Below are 16,585 nucleotides of genomic sequence, written 5' to 3'. Positions count from 1 at the left end.
TTTTCTTTATTTATTTTGCTTTAGATCTTAATTCAAAAATAAATCTCTTTGTACTAATTAACCACACATAATTATTCTATAAAAGTAATTAAAAATCAGAATCCTCAAAATATAATAACTGACTGATATTACTAAACAATGACAAAGTCAAAGAAAATGGTCACCGAATTTCTGGATTCGCTAGTTATTTTAGAAATCATAACCGACAACATATAAATAAGGAAGTGACATTGCTATTAAATAATTACACTCTTTAACATTTGTATTTTGTCATGACACCCCAACAATATTATCAAGTCAAATCATATTGTCATGACATTCTTAGACTAAAGAGACAATAGAAATTATGCCGACTATTTGGTGAGGAGTGTTAATAAGTCATACACGATATAATTTTAAATTAGTTGATCCAATAGATTTTGAATTTCAAATGATTATATAAAATAATAATAATAATAATAATAATAGAAGTTATATATTTTTTAATATTTTCCTCGAATAAGGAGAGAGGAAGAAAAATAATGACGAGAATTGAAAAAGGCGACACTATCACCATAAGAATGTGGTGGGATGGATGAAATCCTACTGTCCTTTAGCAGTTTCGTATTAGATCCATTGAAATGGAGAAACATAGAAGCTTTACAAATACCCACTTTTTAATATATGTAATTGAAAAATAGATAGACATCGTATTAGATCCATTGAAATGGAGAAACATAGAAGCTTTACAAATACCCACTTTTTAATATATGTAATTGAAAAATAGTTAGTCTATCGGAAATAATCTTCCTACCTTCACAAGATAGGGGTAAGATTTGTGCACACTTTACTTTCTCCAGACCCCAACTGATGAAATTATACTGGCTATGTTTTTGCTGTTGTTGTATCGAATTTCAAATTTTATAAGTGAAATTTCAGAACATTATTGTCATCAAGTTTCACGTGTGAAATTTAAAAGTCCACGACAATGATTTCTTTTTCCAATTACATGTCTGAAGAGTCACTAGCCCACACTATTACCATCGGAGAAACTCCAAGTAGAAAATGCTTTCCATTGGTGGGTTACAACTCCGAATTAGTTAGACGAGGGAACTTTAGATACCAGATCGTTAGATTAAGAAAAACAAAAAGAACAATCACTAGTTTTTATTTTTGGTTTTAATATCTGCTGGTTCAACATATTGATGTCTTTTTAATAATTCAGTATTTTGTTCTTAATTTTATAATTATTGCATGGAATTTCAAATTTCACGAGTGAGCCCTCAAAACATTATTGTTATCGAGTTTCACTTGTGAAATTTAGAATTCCATGACACTGACTATTTTTAAATTTCAATTGCAGGTTTGAAATGTGACCAGCCCACGCTATTATCGTCGAAGAAACTCCAAGTAGAAAACCTTTCAATTTAGTGGGTTACAAGTCTGAATTAGTCAGACAAGATGTTAGATTAAGAAAAAAACAAAAAGTACCATCATAATTTTTTATTTTTTGTTTTAAAATATGCTGGTTTCAAAGTAGTGAAGACTTTTTAATAATTTATCAAGATATGAGTCACCTAGAAATGGGGTGACAATGTGACATATACGGACAGCCCAAATCTAGGACTACCTTCCATTTTGTAAAAGACAAATCAACAAACCGTTACAAAACCAACTTTTTTTTTTTTTATCTGAAAAAAAAAATCTGTTGAGATAAGAAAAAACCAAAATATCCAGAAAAAAAATATTCTTGATCCATTCTTTACTCATCTTTCCTTTTTTATTTTTTCCACTAGTAGGTTCATATATTTTTTTTTCTTTCAAAAATTGGATAATTTTTTAATCAAATTTAACATTTTTTTTGAATCTTCTAGTGGGGTTTCTATTTTTTCTTTTCTTTTCATTTCAATTCTTTCATTGTGTTTTCACTTATGTTTAAAGAATGACCATTTCTTGATTCTTTTGAAGGAAAAAGAAAGTATATTGCTTTATGCTATTCATATATATCTAGAAAAATATAATCTTGATCCATTCTTTACTCATCTATCCTTTTTTATTTTTCCACTAGTGGGGTCAATTTTTTTTTTCGTTTTTCACAAAAAAGATTGGTTCTTTATTTCATATTTCTTTGAATCTTCTAGTGGGGTTTCATTTTTTTCAATTCTTATATTGTGTTTTCACTTTATTTTGCTATTTTGGTTTGTGGGGTTTTGAAGAATGAGCATTTCTTGAAATTATTTTGAAGGGAAAGATGGGTGATTTGTGTTTTTTGAAGGGAAATAATATCATGGTGATTGGTTATAATTGACAAATTGTTCTGTTAAATGGGTTAATTCTTCTGGATATAGGTAAACTCAAAATTCCTCAGCTCTGTTTATGCAGTGCTTATTTGTTGTATGTCTCTTAATGTTGAGATTACCTGTTTCTTGATATAAATATTACATAATTCATATTAATGGTCTTTTTGTTTACCCTTTTTTTTCCTTTTGTTTTTGGTGGAGGGAACCGGTAAAGTTGATGCCATGTGACCAGGAGGTCACGGGTTCAAGCCGTGAAAACATCCTCTTGCCAGAAATGTAAGTTAAGGCTGAGTACAATAGACCCTTGTGGTCCGGCCCTTCCTCAGACCCCGGCATAGCGGGAGCTTACTGCGACGGGCTGCACTTTTTTTTTTTTTTTTTTTGCCTTTTTGGTGGAGGTTTTGGTGGTGGTTGGGGCGGGGGATGGTTTGCTTGAATGAAACTGATATTATGGAGGCCCTTTTTTTTGGTGGAGGTGTTTGGTAATGGGGGGTGGGGTGGGGTGGGTGGTTTGGCTGAATGAAACTGATATTATGGAGGATTTGAGACTTGTCAAGAAATTATGTAAATTTGGATATCAAAATACTTTCTATTACATTTTTGGAAATTAATTTTGGATCTGATTTTCTTATTTGTAGTACTTATTTTCATTTTGTATAACGTTGGTCCGAGTTGGATTTAAATGAGGAAAATGGTCGACAAAACGCATAGTAGTACTGGTTTTTGTTACTGTATGTATTTTACGACAGTAGGGGTGCCAAACGGACGGGTTGGGTTGAATTTGGGCGGGTTAAAATGGGCTGAGTTACTTGGGCTAAAATAAGCTGAGCTAATAAATGAGCGGGTTGGGCGGGTCATACTTTCTTGGGATAATTTTGCCACCCTAGATGAGATGCAAAGGTTTATGACTTCTTTTTCTCGGGTGATACTAAATTGGTCAAAGTACTAAATGGGATTATGTTTGTGATCAAAGACGAAGTTTGAATTGTCGGTTGTAAAATGAACAATAATGAGTTACTAATTTTTTTTTTTGGCAATCATTTATTTATGTGCAATCTGCTAAATGATTCTTCTGTTATCGCAGAAAACGTGTAGTTACTTTTCCGGTTAGATGGCTGAAAGTTATATGTCTCCATTTGATGTTGCTTCTTTGAAAGAAACACTATGTGCTCAGCAACAGCTTCTACAGAAGCTTTACAGTGAGTTGGATGAGGAAAGAGAAGCCTCTTCTAGTGCTGCTAGTGAAGCGTTATCGATGATCTTGCGTCTCCAAGGAGAAAAAGCTGCAGTAAAAATGGAAGCCGAACAGTACAAGCGATTAGCTGAGGAGAAAATGTGTCACGCTGAGGAGTCATTAGCCATTTTCGAGGATCTTTTCTATCAAAAGGAGATGGAGATAGCTGCCTTAGAGTATCAGGTGCAAGCCTATAGGTATAAGCTGTTGAGCACGGGTTCTGTGGACCCCGGGATCAGTGAATTTAAATATCCTGAGAATTTGTTGCAAAGAAACGAGACTTTAGCAGGAGAAATGAGTCTCCAAGCCCTTGGAAGGCGTAACTCTGCCCCTCCTTTTCCTCTGAAATTTCTGAAAAAGGGTGCTATGGAAATGGATGATTCAAGTTCGGAAAGAGATTCGAATTCCAAAACAGTGGAGGAATACACAGGGCAAGATATGAACGAGCAGCAGTCGGATACAGAGAAGAAGACTGATATTTCCACGACTGGAAGTATCAATTCGTATTGGCAACAGATTCGTCAGTTGGATGATCGAGTGAAAGAGATTACAGGAGTTAGCTACGCGAACTTGAGGAGTGAAACGAGGTCTCCTTCGCCTCTTTCTCAAAGAAGCATTAAGATAAGCAGATCAGAAAATGAAATGTACCAGCCTAAGCTTCACGTCAGCAAACCAGAAAATGACACACCTGCTGATTCGGGTTGTTCTCCAAACGTTCTTGATGTCTTCGAAGTGCCTCGAGCGGATAAGGATACAATCGACATTGGATTGCCTCCTAAACATGATCGCAAGATCATTTTGCATAGTGATGAAAGGCTCGACAGACCAGATTCTGCTCAACAAGAGGCTGCAAAACAGTTGGTTAAAGATGAAGCTGATTTGCTAAAGAAATACTTCGTATCTGCACAGCGCGAGAACAAGTTACGAAGAGCAAGTGAAGCTGCTGCGCTTACCTGCCATTTGGCAATATCTCGCCCTACAGCCAGCGTTTCCGAGTCTAGTGAGTTTCATCAGCTCAATCGTACATCTGAGATAGTTGAAGTTGGAAGAGAAGCGACAACACAAGATATGGCTCGAGAAGAAGAGCTGAAGTTGTTACATGACATTAAAGAGCAACTAAATTTGATGCAATCTGAAATCCAAAGCTTGAAAACTGACAAGCTCCCTCCAAGTGATGATGAACCATCCTTACTTCTTCTATCAGAGGTACATACATCTAATTTTGCCCTTTCTTCTGATTATAATTGGGGATGATTACTTTTTTGGACCGTTATAAAAAATAATAGTCTGCAAATGTATATATTTTGTATATCAAGTACAAATATACATATATATACATAAATATACATTTTCAGTGTATATGTTTTGTATATTTTGGCTAACACCCGTAATTAATTTTGTCCAATGGGCCTAAAATGAAAAAAGACCTTTACTCGTCTTCAGTATCATTAGATGTGAAAATGTTAATAGCTTGCTTACCATTTTGAACAGGCGATGATTCACTTTTGGCTCTGATCGATCTATAAAAAGCTTGAGTGCCAGCCGTCACCAGGAATAGCCTCGGCTCTTACATAATCAAGATGCTACCATTTGTTGAAGTTAGTGGTTTTCTGTGACTTCTGAATAGTGTAAGAGTAGTTTTGGCTTTATTGTGTGGTGCGGAGAGATTGATTCGTTTGTAAATTGACCATGTAGAGTGTATAGTATTGTATAGCCTGCATCTCATCAACTTAGTTGCATCAAGAGAGAGAGTGTTTTTACATTTGTTATCCTGTTTTGGTTTAACATTTTGAAATCAGGTTTTTTGTTTTGTATATTTGAAATACTAATTTGAGTGTTGGAATGAAAAGGAGCGGAATGGTATTTGTGTATTCATATAGCCGACTCAACTACTGTAGATTAAGGTGTAATGCTGTTGCTTATGTACTATTTGAAACTCTGATTTGCCGTATTAGTCCAAAAAGTCTGTCATTTGGATGCCTTGTATGATGGATTCGTGGTCGTACAGTCGTTTCGTATTTCTAAACTAATATGCTCCGAAGGATTATGAATCTCTAAGCTATGTTGCTCGGACTCTTCAAAAATGTTGATGTACCCGTGTTGGATCCTCCAAAAATGCACTGCGTCTGAAGGATTTGACACGCACCTAGCAACATCTTTGAAGAGTCCGAGCAACACAGTCTAAGCGCAATGAAATGATAGAAGTGGCAAAATATCATTAGATCTGTCATTAACTTTGAATATTGGAACCTCATCTTGAGTTCTATGGTTTGATCATTCACCTATCAGCTAATACTTTCTTTGATCTCCCTTTCTCCTGATTTAAGAAAGTCACAACACGCTTTTCTTTTCTTTATCAAAAAGAAAGTGACAACACGCTTGGCTAGTTTTTTGTGTTAACTTTACGGTCATGACTCTATGTAAAACCATTTTCTTTATTGAAATTGAGTAGCTGCATGAAATATAGTTAGATAGTTCAAAGTCTTGATGGAATTCAGCATATCACTGTAGTGAGATCACTAGGTTAGAAATCTTCAAGCAGGGTGGAACTAGAGGGGTGGATGGGGGTTCATCTGAGCTCCCTTCGCCGAAAACCACACTGTACGTGCAAGGTTAAAATTCTTTTATGCATATATAGTAGTATATGATAATCTCCTTAGTGAAAATTCGGCTTCCGCCACTGTCCTCAAGAGCTCAAATGCATATGAAAATGCTGACTTTTTGTACTCCCACCGTCCCATAATAAGTGTTGCTTTAGCCAATTTTTTTATCACATAATAAGTGTCACCTTAGGAAACCAAAACATAAATTGACCAGTTTTTTCCAATTCTATCCTTAAACAATAAAGTAACAACTAAATGATGATTGGAAAAGCCACATAGTAACTTGGTATTGTTGAATTCCCAGGTTTCTAAAGGCACTGTTCTAACCTATTTTAGAACTTTTTGTGTAGTTTTCAAGTGTATACATTTAAAAAATCTATACTTGAATACATAAGCAAATTAATTATTTTAACCATCACACTCCAACTCTTTCACATAAATTAGGCAGGGAGAGTACATTGCAAAAAGAAGCAAGGTGACATATTAGATTTTTATCAAGATCACAAAGCTAACAGAACGCTTACCTTTTTCTGCAAAATATGCAACCGTTGCAAAAGGTTAATTTTCATCTCTCTTCGTTATACTCGTGATCAGAAACTTTCATTACAGTAACATATAGTAAATACATAAAAAAATCTGAAAAAGTCATTTTCTTCTATTCAAATTGTAAGAGGTCAAGAGATTTTATTTTCTCTATATAGTTGCATGTGAGTAATTTGATCCAAAACTTTCATTACCGCGCTTAAGCGCTACCATTATAATTAGCAAGGAACCTTATCCAATGAGCGGAAGGACGACAAATGTAAACCATTTTAATATGTTAGGGGCATTTTTGACCTTTAATTAGTTAAAAATTTATAAATATTTAATTATAATTTAAATTTTATTATATTTTAACTTAAAATGGGTCATAAACTTCAAAGCCTGAACACTGCTCTAGTAGGAAAAGAGAGGAAATGACAAAAAATGGCCCCTTATGTTTGAGGGTAGGTTCAAAATAGTCCCTTAGGTAAGCACTTAAAGATTTTGGTCTTTTAAGTTTGCCAAAAGTTAACACTTTTAGTCTTCACAAAATATTTTGCTAACTTTGTTTGTTAGATTTGACGAAAATAGTGGGAAATAAATTAACTATAAACACCATGAAAGTCTAATTAAATCCTAAAATATGCAAAACTACACTAAACACTAAGAAGATAAAACATTTTTAGCAAAAATACATCTCAAAAAGCTGCACTAGACTCTAGAAATAAATTTAAAATAGCATAAACTACAGAAATTTTACCTCTAAATATGAGTTCCAGCTAATTTCCTTCTTTCTCATAGTTCCCGTCAAATTTAACAGATAAATATTTGATGAAAGCTAACTTTTGACAAACTTAAATGATCAAAACTGGTAAGTGCATACTTAAAAGTAGGGCTGTTCACGGTTTTGGTTACAACCAAAACCAAACCGAAAATTTAACCAAACCGAATAAAAAAACTGACATTTGGTTTGGTTTGGTTTGATTTGGTTTTAAATTTTAAAAACCGGTAATATTTGGTTTGGTTATGGTTCTACTAAAAAATAACCGAATAAATAACCGAACCAAACCGATAAATTATATACATAAATTTTATAATTATATGTATAATATTAGTTTTTCATAAATAACTATAAATATTTTATACCTTTTAATCATTAATTTAATTTTGGTCTACTTATTTCACATGATTGTTTAAGGCCCATGTTTTTAAGAACATGTCCAAGCCCGTGTCTTTAAGTCTTTTAACTCTTTAAGTGTTAAGTGTAAACCTACTAACAGAAGCTCACGTTAGAGTCTAATGTCTTTAACTTAAATTTTTAGCCTTTCTTTGTCAGCCATTTGATTTTAGGTTGTTTTTTTTTTTTTTTTTTCGAATTTATACCTTTTTTTTTTTGTCTGAATGGGCCCTAAATTTCTAATATTTTTCATATGAAAAGGACAGAGATTGTAGATTTGGAGGTTCCTATAGAAAATACTTCAATAACATTAGCATTGGCTCCAACTCATTGTAACACCCCGTAAACTTGAACTAGGTGTGAATGTGTAAAAATCTAGTATTAAGATGATATTATATCTATATGAATCCATTCTTGATGAATTCGGGTGGAAGATGGTCGTTTTGAAGTCAAACCAACTAGTGAAGTTCTTAAGGCCTCTTAAATTCGCTTAAGTTTTGGTAGGTCTATCTTCTGGGCGATTTTCATGAAAATTTGTTGCGAATTTTGAAAACCTTCCTTCATGAAGGTTGTAGATCTTTGAAATAGGTTTCCAACGGTAGGTCGCCCAGCCCAAGAAAAGTTACGTACAAGAAGTTATGTCCATTTTACAGAACACTGTGCAGAACCGACACACGTCGCTCTTTCAGGCGCGTGGGGGCGCGTGCAATGGCCCCGCATCGCGGGCCAATCGCGCAAGTCTGAGTATTGAGCTGCAGAACATCGTGCGATGGTCCAGCATCGCGGACCCATCGCGAAACAGGTCAGATTCGGGTCAAAAATTCGGGTTTACGCGTTTTAAGTTATATTTAAGGTTTGGGGTTTATTTCCCCAGCACCCCATTCACGAAAAATTACCCTAAAGTCAATAAGAACAAGTCCCAAGCCTCAAGAACCATACAAGGTAAGTGTTATCATGATTCTAGGTTGAATTCAAGTTCCTAATCCCTTTCTAACATGATTTTATGCCCAAAACCTAGGGTTTGCAACATAATTCTTCCCAAAGTGATTCAAGCTAGGGTTTGGGTGTTCTTCATTAGAAAAGTGAATTGTTAAACCTTGTTTAACATATTAAGGTATGTCTATTTTGAACATACTCTTTCTATCGGTTTTTACGAACTCTTTGGTTGTGATTTGTATGTCTCTCTTTTAAAAACCTTATTATGGATATATGTCTTTTTCTCGAAAGTTCTTTATTGAATAAAAAGGGTGAACTTCTCATACAAAACCCTAATGTATGGCTCTTTTAAAATCCTTTTTTGTTTTAATATAAAGGTAATTTGTATGTCTCTTTTAAAAATCCTTTTTGACTATGAAGGTGATTTGTATGTCTATATTCTAAAAATCATCTTTTCAACTATGTCTACTCGTGAAGTACGCTTATATTGTGAAAGCATGAATTGTATTTGAGAATCCTTCCTTGATTGTTTGTATAAGTTTTAACTCTTGTTTGGTGGAATTTATTCTGGGATTAAAGATGATTTATTTTAGACAAGGTCATGCGTGTGTAGGGTCAAGCCCGCATCGAACCTTATACGAACTATACTACTTTGTGAAACTCGTTTTTGCCATTATTGGATGATTGAACTTATTTTTCTAAAGATTGGACCTTAAACTTGTTTTGTTGTTGAATGGGTTTCTTGAACTTGAAATTGAATAAGAGATTTGAATAAGATTCTAAATCGGTTATGACTTGAAATGCTTCCATTTTGAGATGATGACTTGAGAAGTGAGATTCGGCTCTAAGCCATGATTGATGATTCGGTAATATGCCATGATTTGTATTTTGTTGGTGTTTGGGCCTGTATGGGCAAGCTGTGCTAATCCAGAGGACTATTAGCCGTTATGGATCCTAACGTATCGATACGAGTATTGCTGTGTCAGTCCAGAGGACGATTGACCTCCGTTGCTTCCTAGCGCGGAGTATCTATTGCTGTGCTAGTCCAGAGGACGATTAGCCTCCGGATCTTCCTAGACCGGAGTATCTATTGTTGTGCTAGTCCAGAGGACGATTAGCCTCCGTAGCTTCCTAGCCTGGAGTATCTATTGCTGTGCTAGTCCAGAGGACGATTAGCCTCCGTGGTTTCCTAACCCGGAGTATCGATTGATTGATTAGTTTGCCTATGAGTGACTTGTTTCGTATCTTGTTGCCTGTGAGTGGCTTGTGGTGATATTGAATTCGTAAGTGAAATGATTGGCATGGTAAATGGTAAGGAGTTAAGTTAATATGTCTTTCGTTGTTGGATTCTTTCATGACTCTTTCATGTTGCTGACTCACTTTATTCCTGGGTTTGAACTGTTATTTTCATTAATATCATTTTATTAATTTTATTCATCATATCTTGTTTTGTAACTATTGCCCCTTAGACACTCACTGAGTACGAAGTACTCAGGCATACCATTGTTGTTTTTGATGGTATGTTAGGTAACGGAGAAGAGCGGGTTCTTAACACTTCAGGCGCTTAGGAAGTACTTATTGTGGCTGCTGATTTGGTGAGCCGACACGTTCATTCGTGGGACACCCTATTTATTTGTTTGTTCATTATTAGTTTTTCGGGCTGCGTCCTAATGAGAAACTATTATTCCTTTATCTTAGATGCTCCATAGTATACGTTCTTGTGGGTAGTTGTTGAGTTATTGATTAACTCTCGGGCACGTTATTACGTTTGACTAAGTATTAGATGAATAAAGACTTCCGCTGATTTAATTCATATATTCATGATTTGTTATACTTATTTTATAAAATGTTGGAGGCGAATATTGAACCTGGCGGGTTCAAATGCCATTATTGCACGGTTTAGGTTCTTCCGATGTTGTTCATGACGTCGGATGTCGGTCACGTCTAGGGTGGGGTTTTGGGGCGTGACACTCATGCACATGGTAATGCCCTAATACTTCTTCCGTGGGTAATCCTCCTAAAAAGCAGAAAAGAACAACTCCTTATAGTCGAGACCCTAGCCTTGGGGATAATGTTAGAAAAACATCTGAAGTTTGGGATCATTACACAATTTTTTTTAATAAAATGGGAGAATTGAGGGCAAAATGCAAGTACTGCCCCAAAGTTTGGGATCATTACACAAAGTTTTTTTATTTCATATATTTTAATTTTAATTTTAGGTCTTTATGTTTAATTAATATGTATGTTTATAACAACAACTAAAAGCTCCTATGCTCTATTTTATTTCCAGGTATGTGTATTAAGATGACAAACATGGTGCATCCACTACTAAGTTAGTTTTTAACTCTATATGTAATAGTTTAGCAATTTTGGGTAACTTGAGTACTACACTATCACTAATAGTGAAAATGTTTCTATGATGTATGTTCCACCTCAAATTATAAATAAAAGTTATCGTTTGAACAAAAAAAGAGATATGTCTTTTTCAACTTTTTAATGTTTTACTAATAAGTCTCATGGCTGCTAGTGCAAGTCATAAACCAAAAAATCGAACCAAACCGATAATAACCAAACCGGTGGTTATTATTTTATTTGGTTTGGTTATGGTTTTCAACAATTAAAAACTGACTAAATTGGTTTGGTTATGGTTTTAATCAATAACCGACCCAAACCGAACCATGAACACCCATACTTAAAAGGATTATTTTGAACCTAACCTCAAACATAAGGGACCATTTTTTTCATTTTTCTCAGGAAAAAGAAGAGGATAAAATTCCCTTGTATTCAAATTTAAGGAATTTGGCACCAAAACTCGTATTTTTCCTTCTGGTTCGTTCTCCTTTGTGTTTGTTACCCTAGAAAAAAAAAGGGGTCAAATATACCCCTGCACTATCAGAATTAGTTTAAATATACCCCTTGTTATAATTTTGGTCCAAATATATCCCGCTGTTTTAGTTTGACACAAATTTGCCCTTACTTTAACATATAGGGACACGTGTCAAACTCAGAACCAAATGATCCACCCCAATTTTAAATACTCGATTTCTTTAAAAACCCACACGTTTGACCGACCGACCCATTTTCATCCTATTCTTCTCTTTTGTGGCTGGATATTTAAACTACGAACAAGGTTCAAATATACCCCTGTACTATCAGAAGTAATTTAAATATACCCTTCTTGTTATACATTCGGTCCAAATATATCCCTCTTATTATAGTTTGACACAATTTGTACTTAATTTTAACGGAGGAACACGTGTCAAGTTCAGATACAAACGACCCACCCTCAATTTTAACTCATTGTGATAATGTTAAATTTGTATCGTTACTTCATATTTGACGGTTCATAAATAGTCAAATGTAATATATTTTCTACATGAAGGGGAAAAAACACATACTTTTATTAATTGAAGTTTAAATATGCAGAGTCATATAATACAAGAACCAAAAAAGGAATTTATCAATAACTTAGGGACCAGAAGTGCTATATGTTAGTTATTTAACAGAAACTGGGAATTAGTTAGTTAGAACCTTTCGCCCCTTTCTACTCTCTCCATCTGTCTCATTCTCTATTTTTTTTAATTCCATTTGGATTTGAATTTTAATCTGTTAATTCATTTGTTCATATAATTATTCGTTGTACTTATAGTTATTTGTCTTGCATCATTGTACTTCTTTTTTCATTGTTCACTAAATTAAAGCACATTTTGCTTACCTTGGCACTTGTCTATGTTTTTCAACCTTTTCTGACATGGAGTTGAAAAACATAGCCCATTATCAAAGGTTTTTATCTCTTGCTCTTCCTTGAGTTCCCCATGTTTCAAGAATTCATACAATGGTATTATTAATGCCATGGTCTACTATTTATATTAAGTAGGGTGTATAACTAGTACAGGTATTAGTTATACATAGGTTGTAAACCTTCTAATATGGGATTATTATCCCACCCTTTCATACTAAAATAGTAAGATCAAAATAATTCCGGGACTAAATAATTACGAAACGCAGGAAAAAATAATCCCTTGGGATAATTATACTTATAGCACCAACTTAGGGCTCGTTTGGTAGAAGGTATAAGCTGGGATATCCCAGCACTAATTTTTATACCATGTTTGGTAGAAGGTATAAATTTATACCTTGTACCAAACATGGTACAAAAATTAGTGCTGGGATTGACTCATTAGTCCCGGGATTATAATCCCGGGACTAATTTATTCCAGTGTAAGTGGGATAAGAAGGTATAAGCTGGGATATCCCAGCACTAATTTTTGTACCATGTTTGGTACAAGGTATAAAAATTAGTGCTGGGATATCCAGCTTATACCTTAAACCAAACGACCCCTTTGCTTGAGGTGGTTTAAGCCCTGAAATTAGCTACAGTAAGGGCAGCGAATTTTGTGTTGCACTCTTGCTTTGACCGCGATTTCAATCCAAGCAAATATTGTTTCCTATTAAATTGCTAAAGAACCGTTATCAATGAATATGTTGGTGATCGGGAAAACAAAATTAAATCGAAAACTATTCACTCAATTTGAATTAGGAATTTATAACTGTTAATATTACACATTTGCAGTTATCTTTAGCTGCTCAAGAACAAGAAGGATGAAGCTTCGAACCGAGACAGAAAGAGTGTGCAGGAGAAATTCTAGCCACCTAATTATTGTACAAGACTTTGTTATTTAACCACATTAACAGATAAACTAACTTGACCACTTAACTTGTTAACTGACCATAACAATCAACATGGTCTAATCCGGACTCAGTTTTGAATTTGATCTTCATGACTTTTATTTCACCAATTAATACTTTTATGAATTCCTTTGTCCATATTATTATACTCAAGTTATTTTTCTTGCATCATATAATTTCCTTTTTTCATGTTTACGCCTTTTGCTTAAAGCTGGGTACCTTTTCAAGTTTCTTTTAAAATAAAATTATAATTGTGTCTCGGACAGCTCCCTTGCTATTCAATTAAAATTGTACGTAAAACTAAAGTTGCTTGGGAAGTCCTCACTTGATGGGAAGAGGATATGAAGTTCTCAATTGAGCCAGAGACAGTTGGTGAGGTCAAGCTTTGCAGCTACTCTGAGCTGCAAAATATTACTGATTTCAAGTCTGCAAGCTTGATCCAGGAACTCTTTCGGGAAGATTGTTCCATGGCACCATTGGTGAAGGATCTAAAACACGACCAGCGCTTGTAAAGACATGGGATTTTCTCCGTTCTGAAGATAAAAGACATGCTCAACATCCATACAAATTCTGTGTATGTTAGCAAGATAGGTTTGTGTATGTGATTTTTTGTCTATTATTTTGGGTTGAATGATGCAAAGGGTTCTTATGTAGGATGAGATCGAGTTGTTAACAGATGAAAAAGCAAATACGCACCCCAATTTGGTAAAGTTGTATACATTCTGCTGGGGCACGAGGCTTGCAGCTGTCTATGATGAAAAATTCACCAGAGTCTTGTCTGATGTGCTTTTGGCTGGTATTTAAGTTACCTCAAGTATTACGTTGAATGGCTGTTTAGAGCGGCTTTTGTGTGCTTTTAGCACATTCGCTATGCTTTCTTTTTCTTGTTTGTCAGATCACTTTGGATGGGATAATCGGATAAATGTGGCAACTCAACTTGCAGATCTCTTCGCGTGGTTTCATGGAAAGAGGATAGCAATCGGGAGTGTTACGCCTTCGTGCGTTATGATAGATGAGGTTGAGTTTGAGCCCCTCGTTGTCTTCTCGACTTTCTATTTCTCTTAGATATCTGAAGATTCTTAACAAGTTATTACATTGATTTGGCTTGCAGGAACTGAATGCCAAAGTATTTGACTTCGGTTTCGTTTCTAATAATGTGAACGAGGATTGTGAAATTAAAGTTAAAGCTGAAGTTGGCAGTGATGCTCCAGAGGTTTCACTAGGCATGTTTGTGAAGTATTTCATCATCTCTGATGTTTTCATGCTATAAATCAAAGATTTTCGTAGGTTGTGTATGCTATGCATGATATGCACGTCTCGTCTACTGTGTTCTTTGAGGGCTAGGTTTCCTTAGTTAAAGCCACCACACTTCTTTTCCATTTCTTTGCATTTTTCCTATTTCTTTTCTCCTTAATTAATACCTCAGTAATGAGCAAGTTACGGTTAGTTTTTAGACAAGAAAATCTCTTCACTGGAATCCGTGGCAGAGCCTATGGTTAGTTATGTAACTGTGATAGAAGACCTTAAATAGTTAAGGTGAACCTAAGATAGTTAAAATGACTAGCCAGAACCTAAACATGAAAATATATCTGTTGCTTTAGTCACAGAGGAGCAATTTTATCGCATCCTTGATATCTGCTTTCTTGCATATTTTAGTTCCTGATGCCATAAAATACTATTTTTCTTTGGTGGTTACTATTAATAGAAGCCTCCTTCTGAGATTGCTAATTCATTAAGAGATTATGGTCCCCTCAGCTTGTCTAGTTTTTTTCTTGACGAGAAGCTTGTCCAATTTTTCAACAACGCACCTAAACTCTGCGGGGGACCTATTACCCCCTTATACGTGTCAAAAGTGGAATTATCACCCTTCAGATGCCATCTGACATAGAGAGTGCATTTTACTGCGCGTGAGCTGGGAAAAGTTAAAAATTTATTTTTTGAAAGCATTTCTTTGACTAAACATAGTTTTCTTATTCTTCTTATTTTCAGTTTACTCCTTTTTTTCCCTCCTTTTTCTTCTCCCTTGTCTTCCTTTTTTGATTTTGTTTTTCTTCTTCTACCCTTTACTTCTCCCTTGACCACATTTCCATCATGTGATAAGCCACAAATCCACCATAAATAGTCCCAATAACAAAACAAATTTCAAGCTTTTCCAGAATTTTCATGACACAAGTTGCTTGAAAAATGTCGGACCTGTCGGGAGATATGATTGTCAAAAAGGATTGCGATGGTGTAATTGGTTCCATCATCGATTTGTGTTTCAGGGGTATTAGGGAGCGGGGATGACCCTTGCAAAGTTTGTGTAATTGAAAAAGGGAAAAGTTGAGTGTGTCAATGTATTATTCCTATTTTTCACTTCCACCTCTATATTGTAGTATTCATGTGGACCAATAAATCATAGCTAGAACATTTCAGATATTCTGGTCTCCTTCTTGGAGGCACAAGTGAGATCTCTTAGATCAGAATTTTTTTAATTGCATCTTCATCTCTCTTCTAAGCTGTTGTTGTTGGTTATAGTTTGTTATGTTGGTATCCTGGATCATACTTAAGTTCTGATAACTATTTGTTTTATTTCACTGAACATATCTTGTTCATGTACATTGTTCATTTGCGCGCATTACAGGTCTTGAGAAAAGTCTGAATTAAGAATTATGGGTCGTCAACTTTCCCCATGTGGAGAAATTTCATCATATTTGTTGTTTGTGTTATAAGCATATTATTTTTACATAATTTATCTGCCTTTTTATGCTAAAAACAGTTATGTTCTTATATTTTCTTGATTGATACAGGTAAGCGGACTATAAAATCTGACATTTATATATTTGGTCTTCTACTGCTGGAGCTAATAACCAAAGAGAAGTTTAAGTTTCATGAAGGCCCTTGGTTTTTGCAAAGCTCAATTCAAGATGAGGCTAAACGTAGCAAAAAAGGCTTGGTTCATGAATGCTTCAAAGAAGTTGATGATGGAACTGCGTCTGAGATCACACGTCTGACATTACAGTGCATGGATTTCGATCCAGACAAAAGGCCAAAGATGAAGGATATTTTTTATGCTTTGAGAGCGATGAGAGTGAGGGGTGAGAAGCGAAAAGAGATGAAAATGAGGCAGAACAAAAAAAGCAGCTACCTTGAGGGGTGGGGCTAG

General features: G+C 35.0%; 2 protein-coding genes across 3 annotated transcripts; both read left to right on the top strand.

Annotated features, from left to right (window-relative positions):
* The first annotated feature begins 1,802 nt into the window (after positions 1-1,802).
* Positions 1,803-5,388, top strand: LOC132602928 (uncharacterized). 2 transcript variants are annotated; one of them, XM_060315745.1, is made up of 4 exons: positions 1,803-2,327; positions 2,481-2,555; positions 3,364-4,719; positions 5,005-5,388. In XM_060315745.1, the coding sequence occupies exons 3-4, from the start codon at positions 3,391-3,393 to the stop codon at positions 5,026-5,028; spliced, it is 1,353 nt and encodes a 450-aa protein (XP_060171728.1). In that variant the 5' UTR covers positions 1,803-2,327; positions 2,481-2,555; positions 3,364-3,390; the 3' UTR covers positions 5,029-5,388. The 2 variants fall into 2 exon arrangements, with proteins under 2 accessions (XP_060171728.1, XP_060171727.1); XM_060315744.1 differs by lacking the exon at positions 2,481-2,555 and having other exon boundaries at positions 1,805-2,327.
* Positions 5,389-13,781: 8,393 nt separating this feature from the next.
* Positions 13,782-16,585, top strand: LOC132602771 (salt tolerance receptor-like cytoplasmic kinase 1). The gene is made up of 5 exons (XM_060315543.1): positions 13,782-13,919; positions 14,095-14,236; positions 14,336-14,457; positions 14,552-14,663; positions 16,230-16,585. Exons 1-5 carry the CDS (start codon positions 13,782-13,784, stop codon positions 16,583-16,585), a joined length of 870 nt encoding a protein of 289 aa, XP_060171526.1.

Source organism: Lycium barbarum, chromosome 7 (genome assembly GCF_019175385.1).
Source record: "Lycium barbarum isolate Lr01 chromosome 7, ASM1917538v2, whole genome shotgun sequence".
NCBI classification, from domain to species: Eukaryota; Viridiplantae; Streptophyta; class Magnoliopsida; order Solanales; family Solanaceae; genus Lycium; species Lycium barbarum.
The sequence above is the reverse complement of the archived record's forward strand: the minus strand, read 5'-3'. Positions and strand labels throughout refer to the sequence as shown.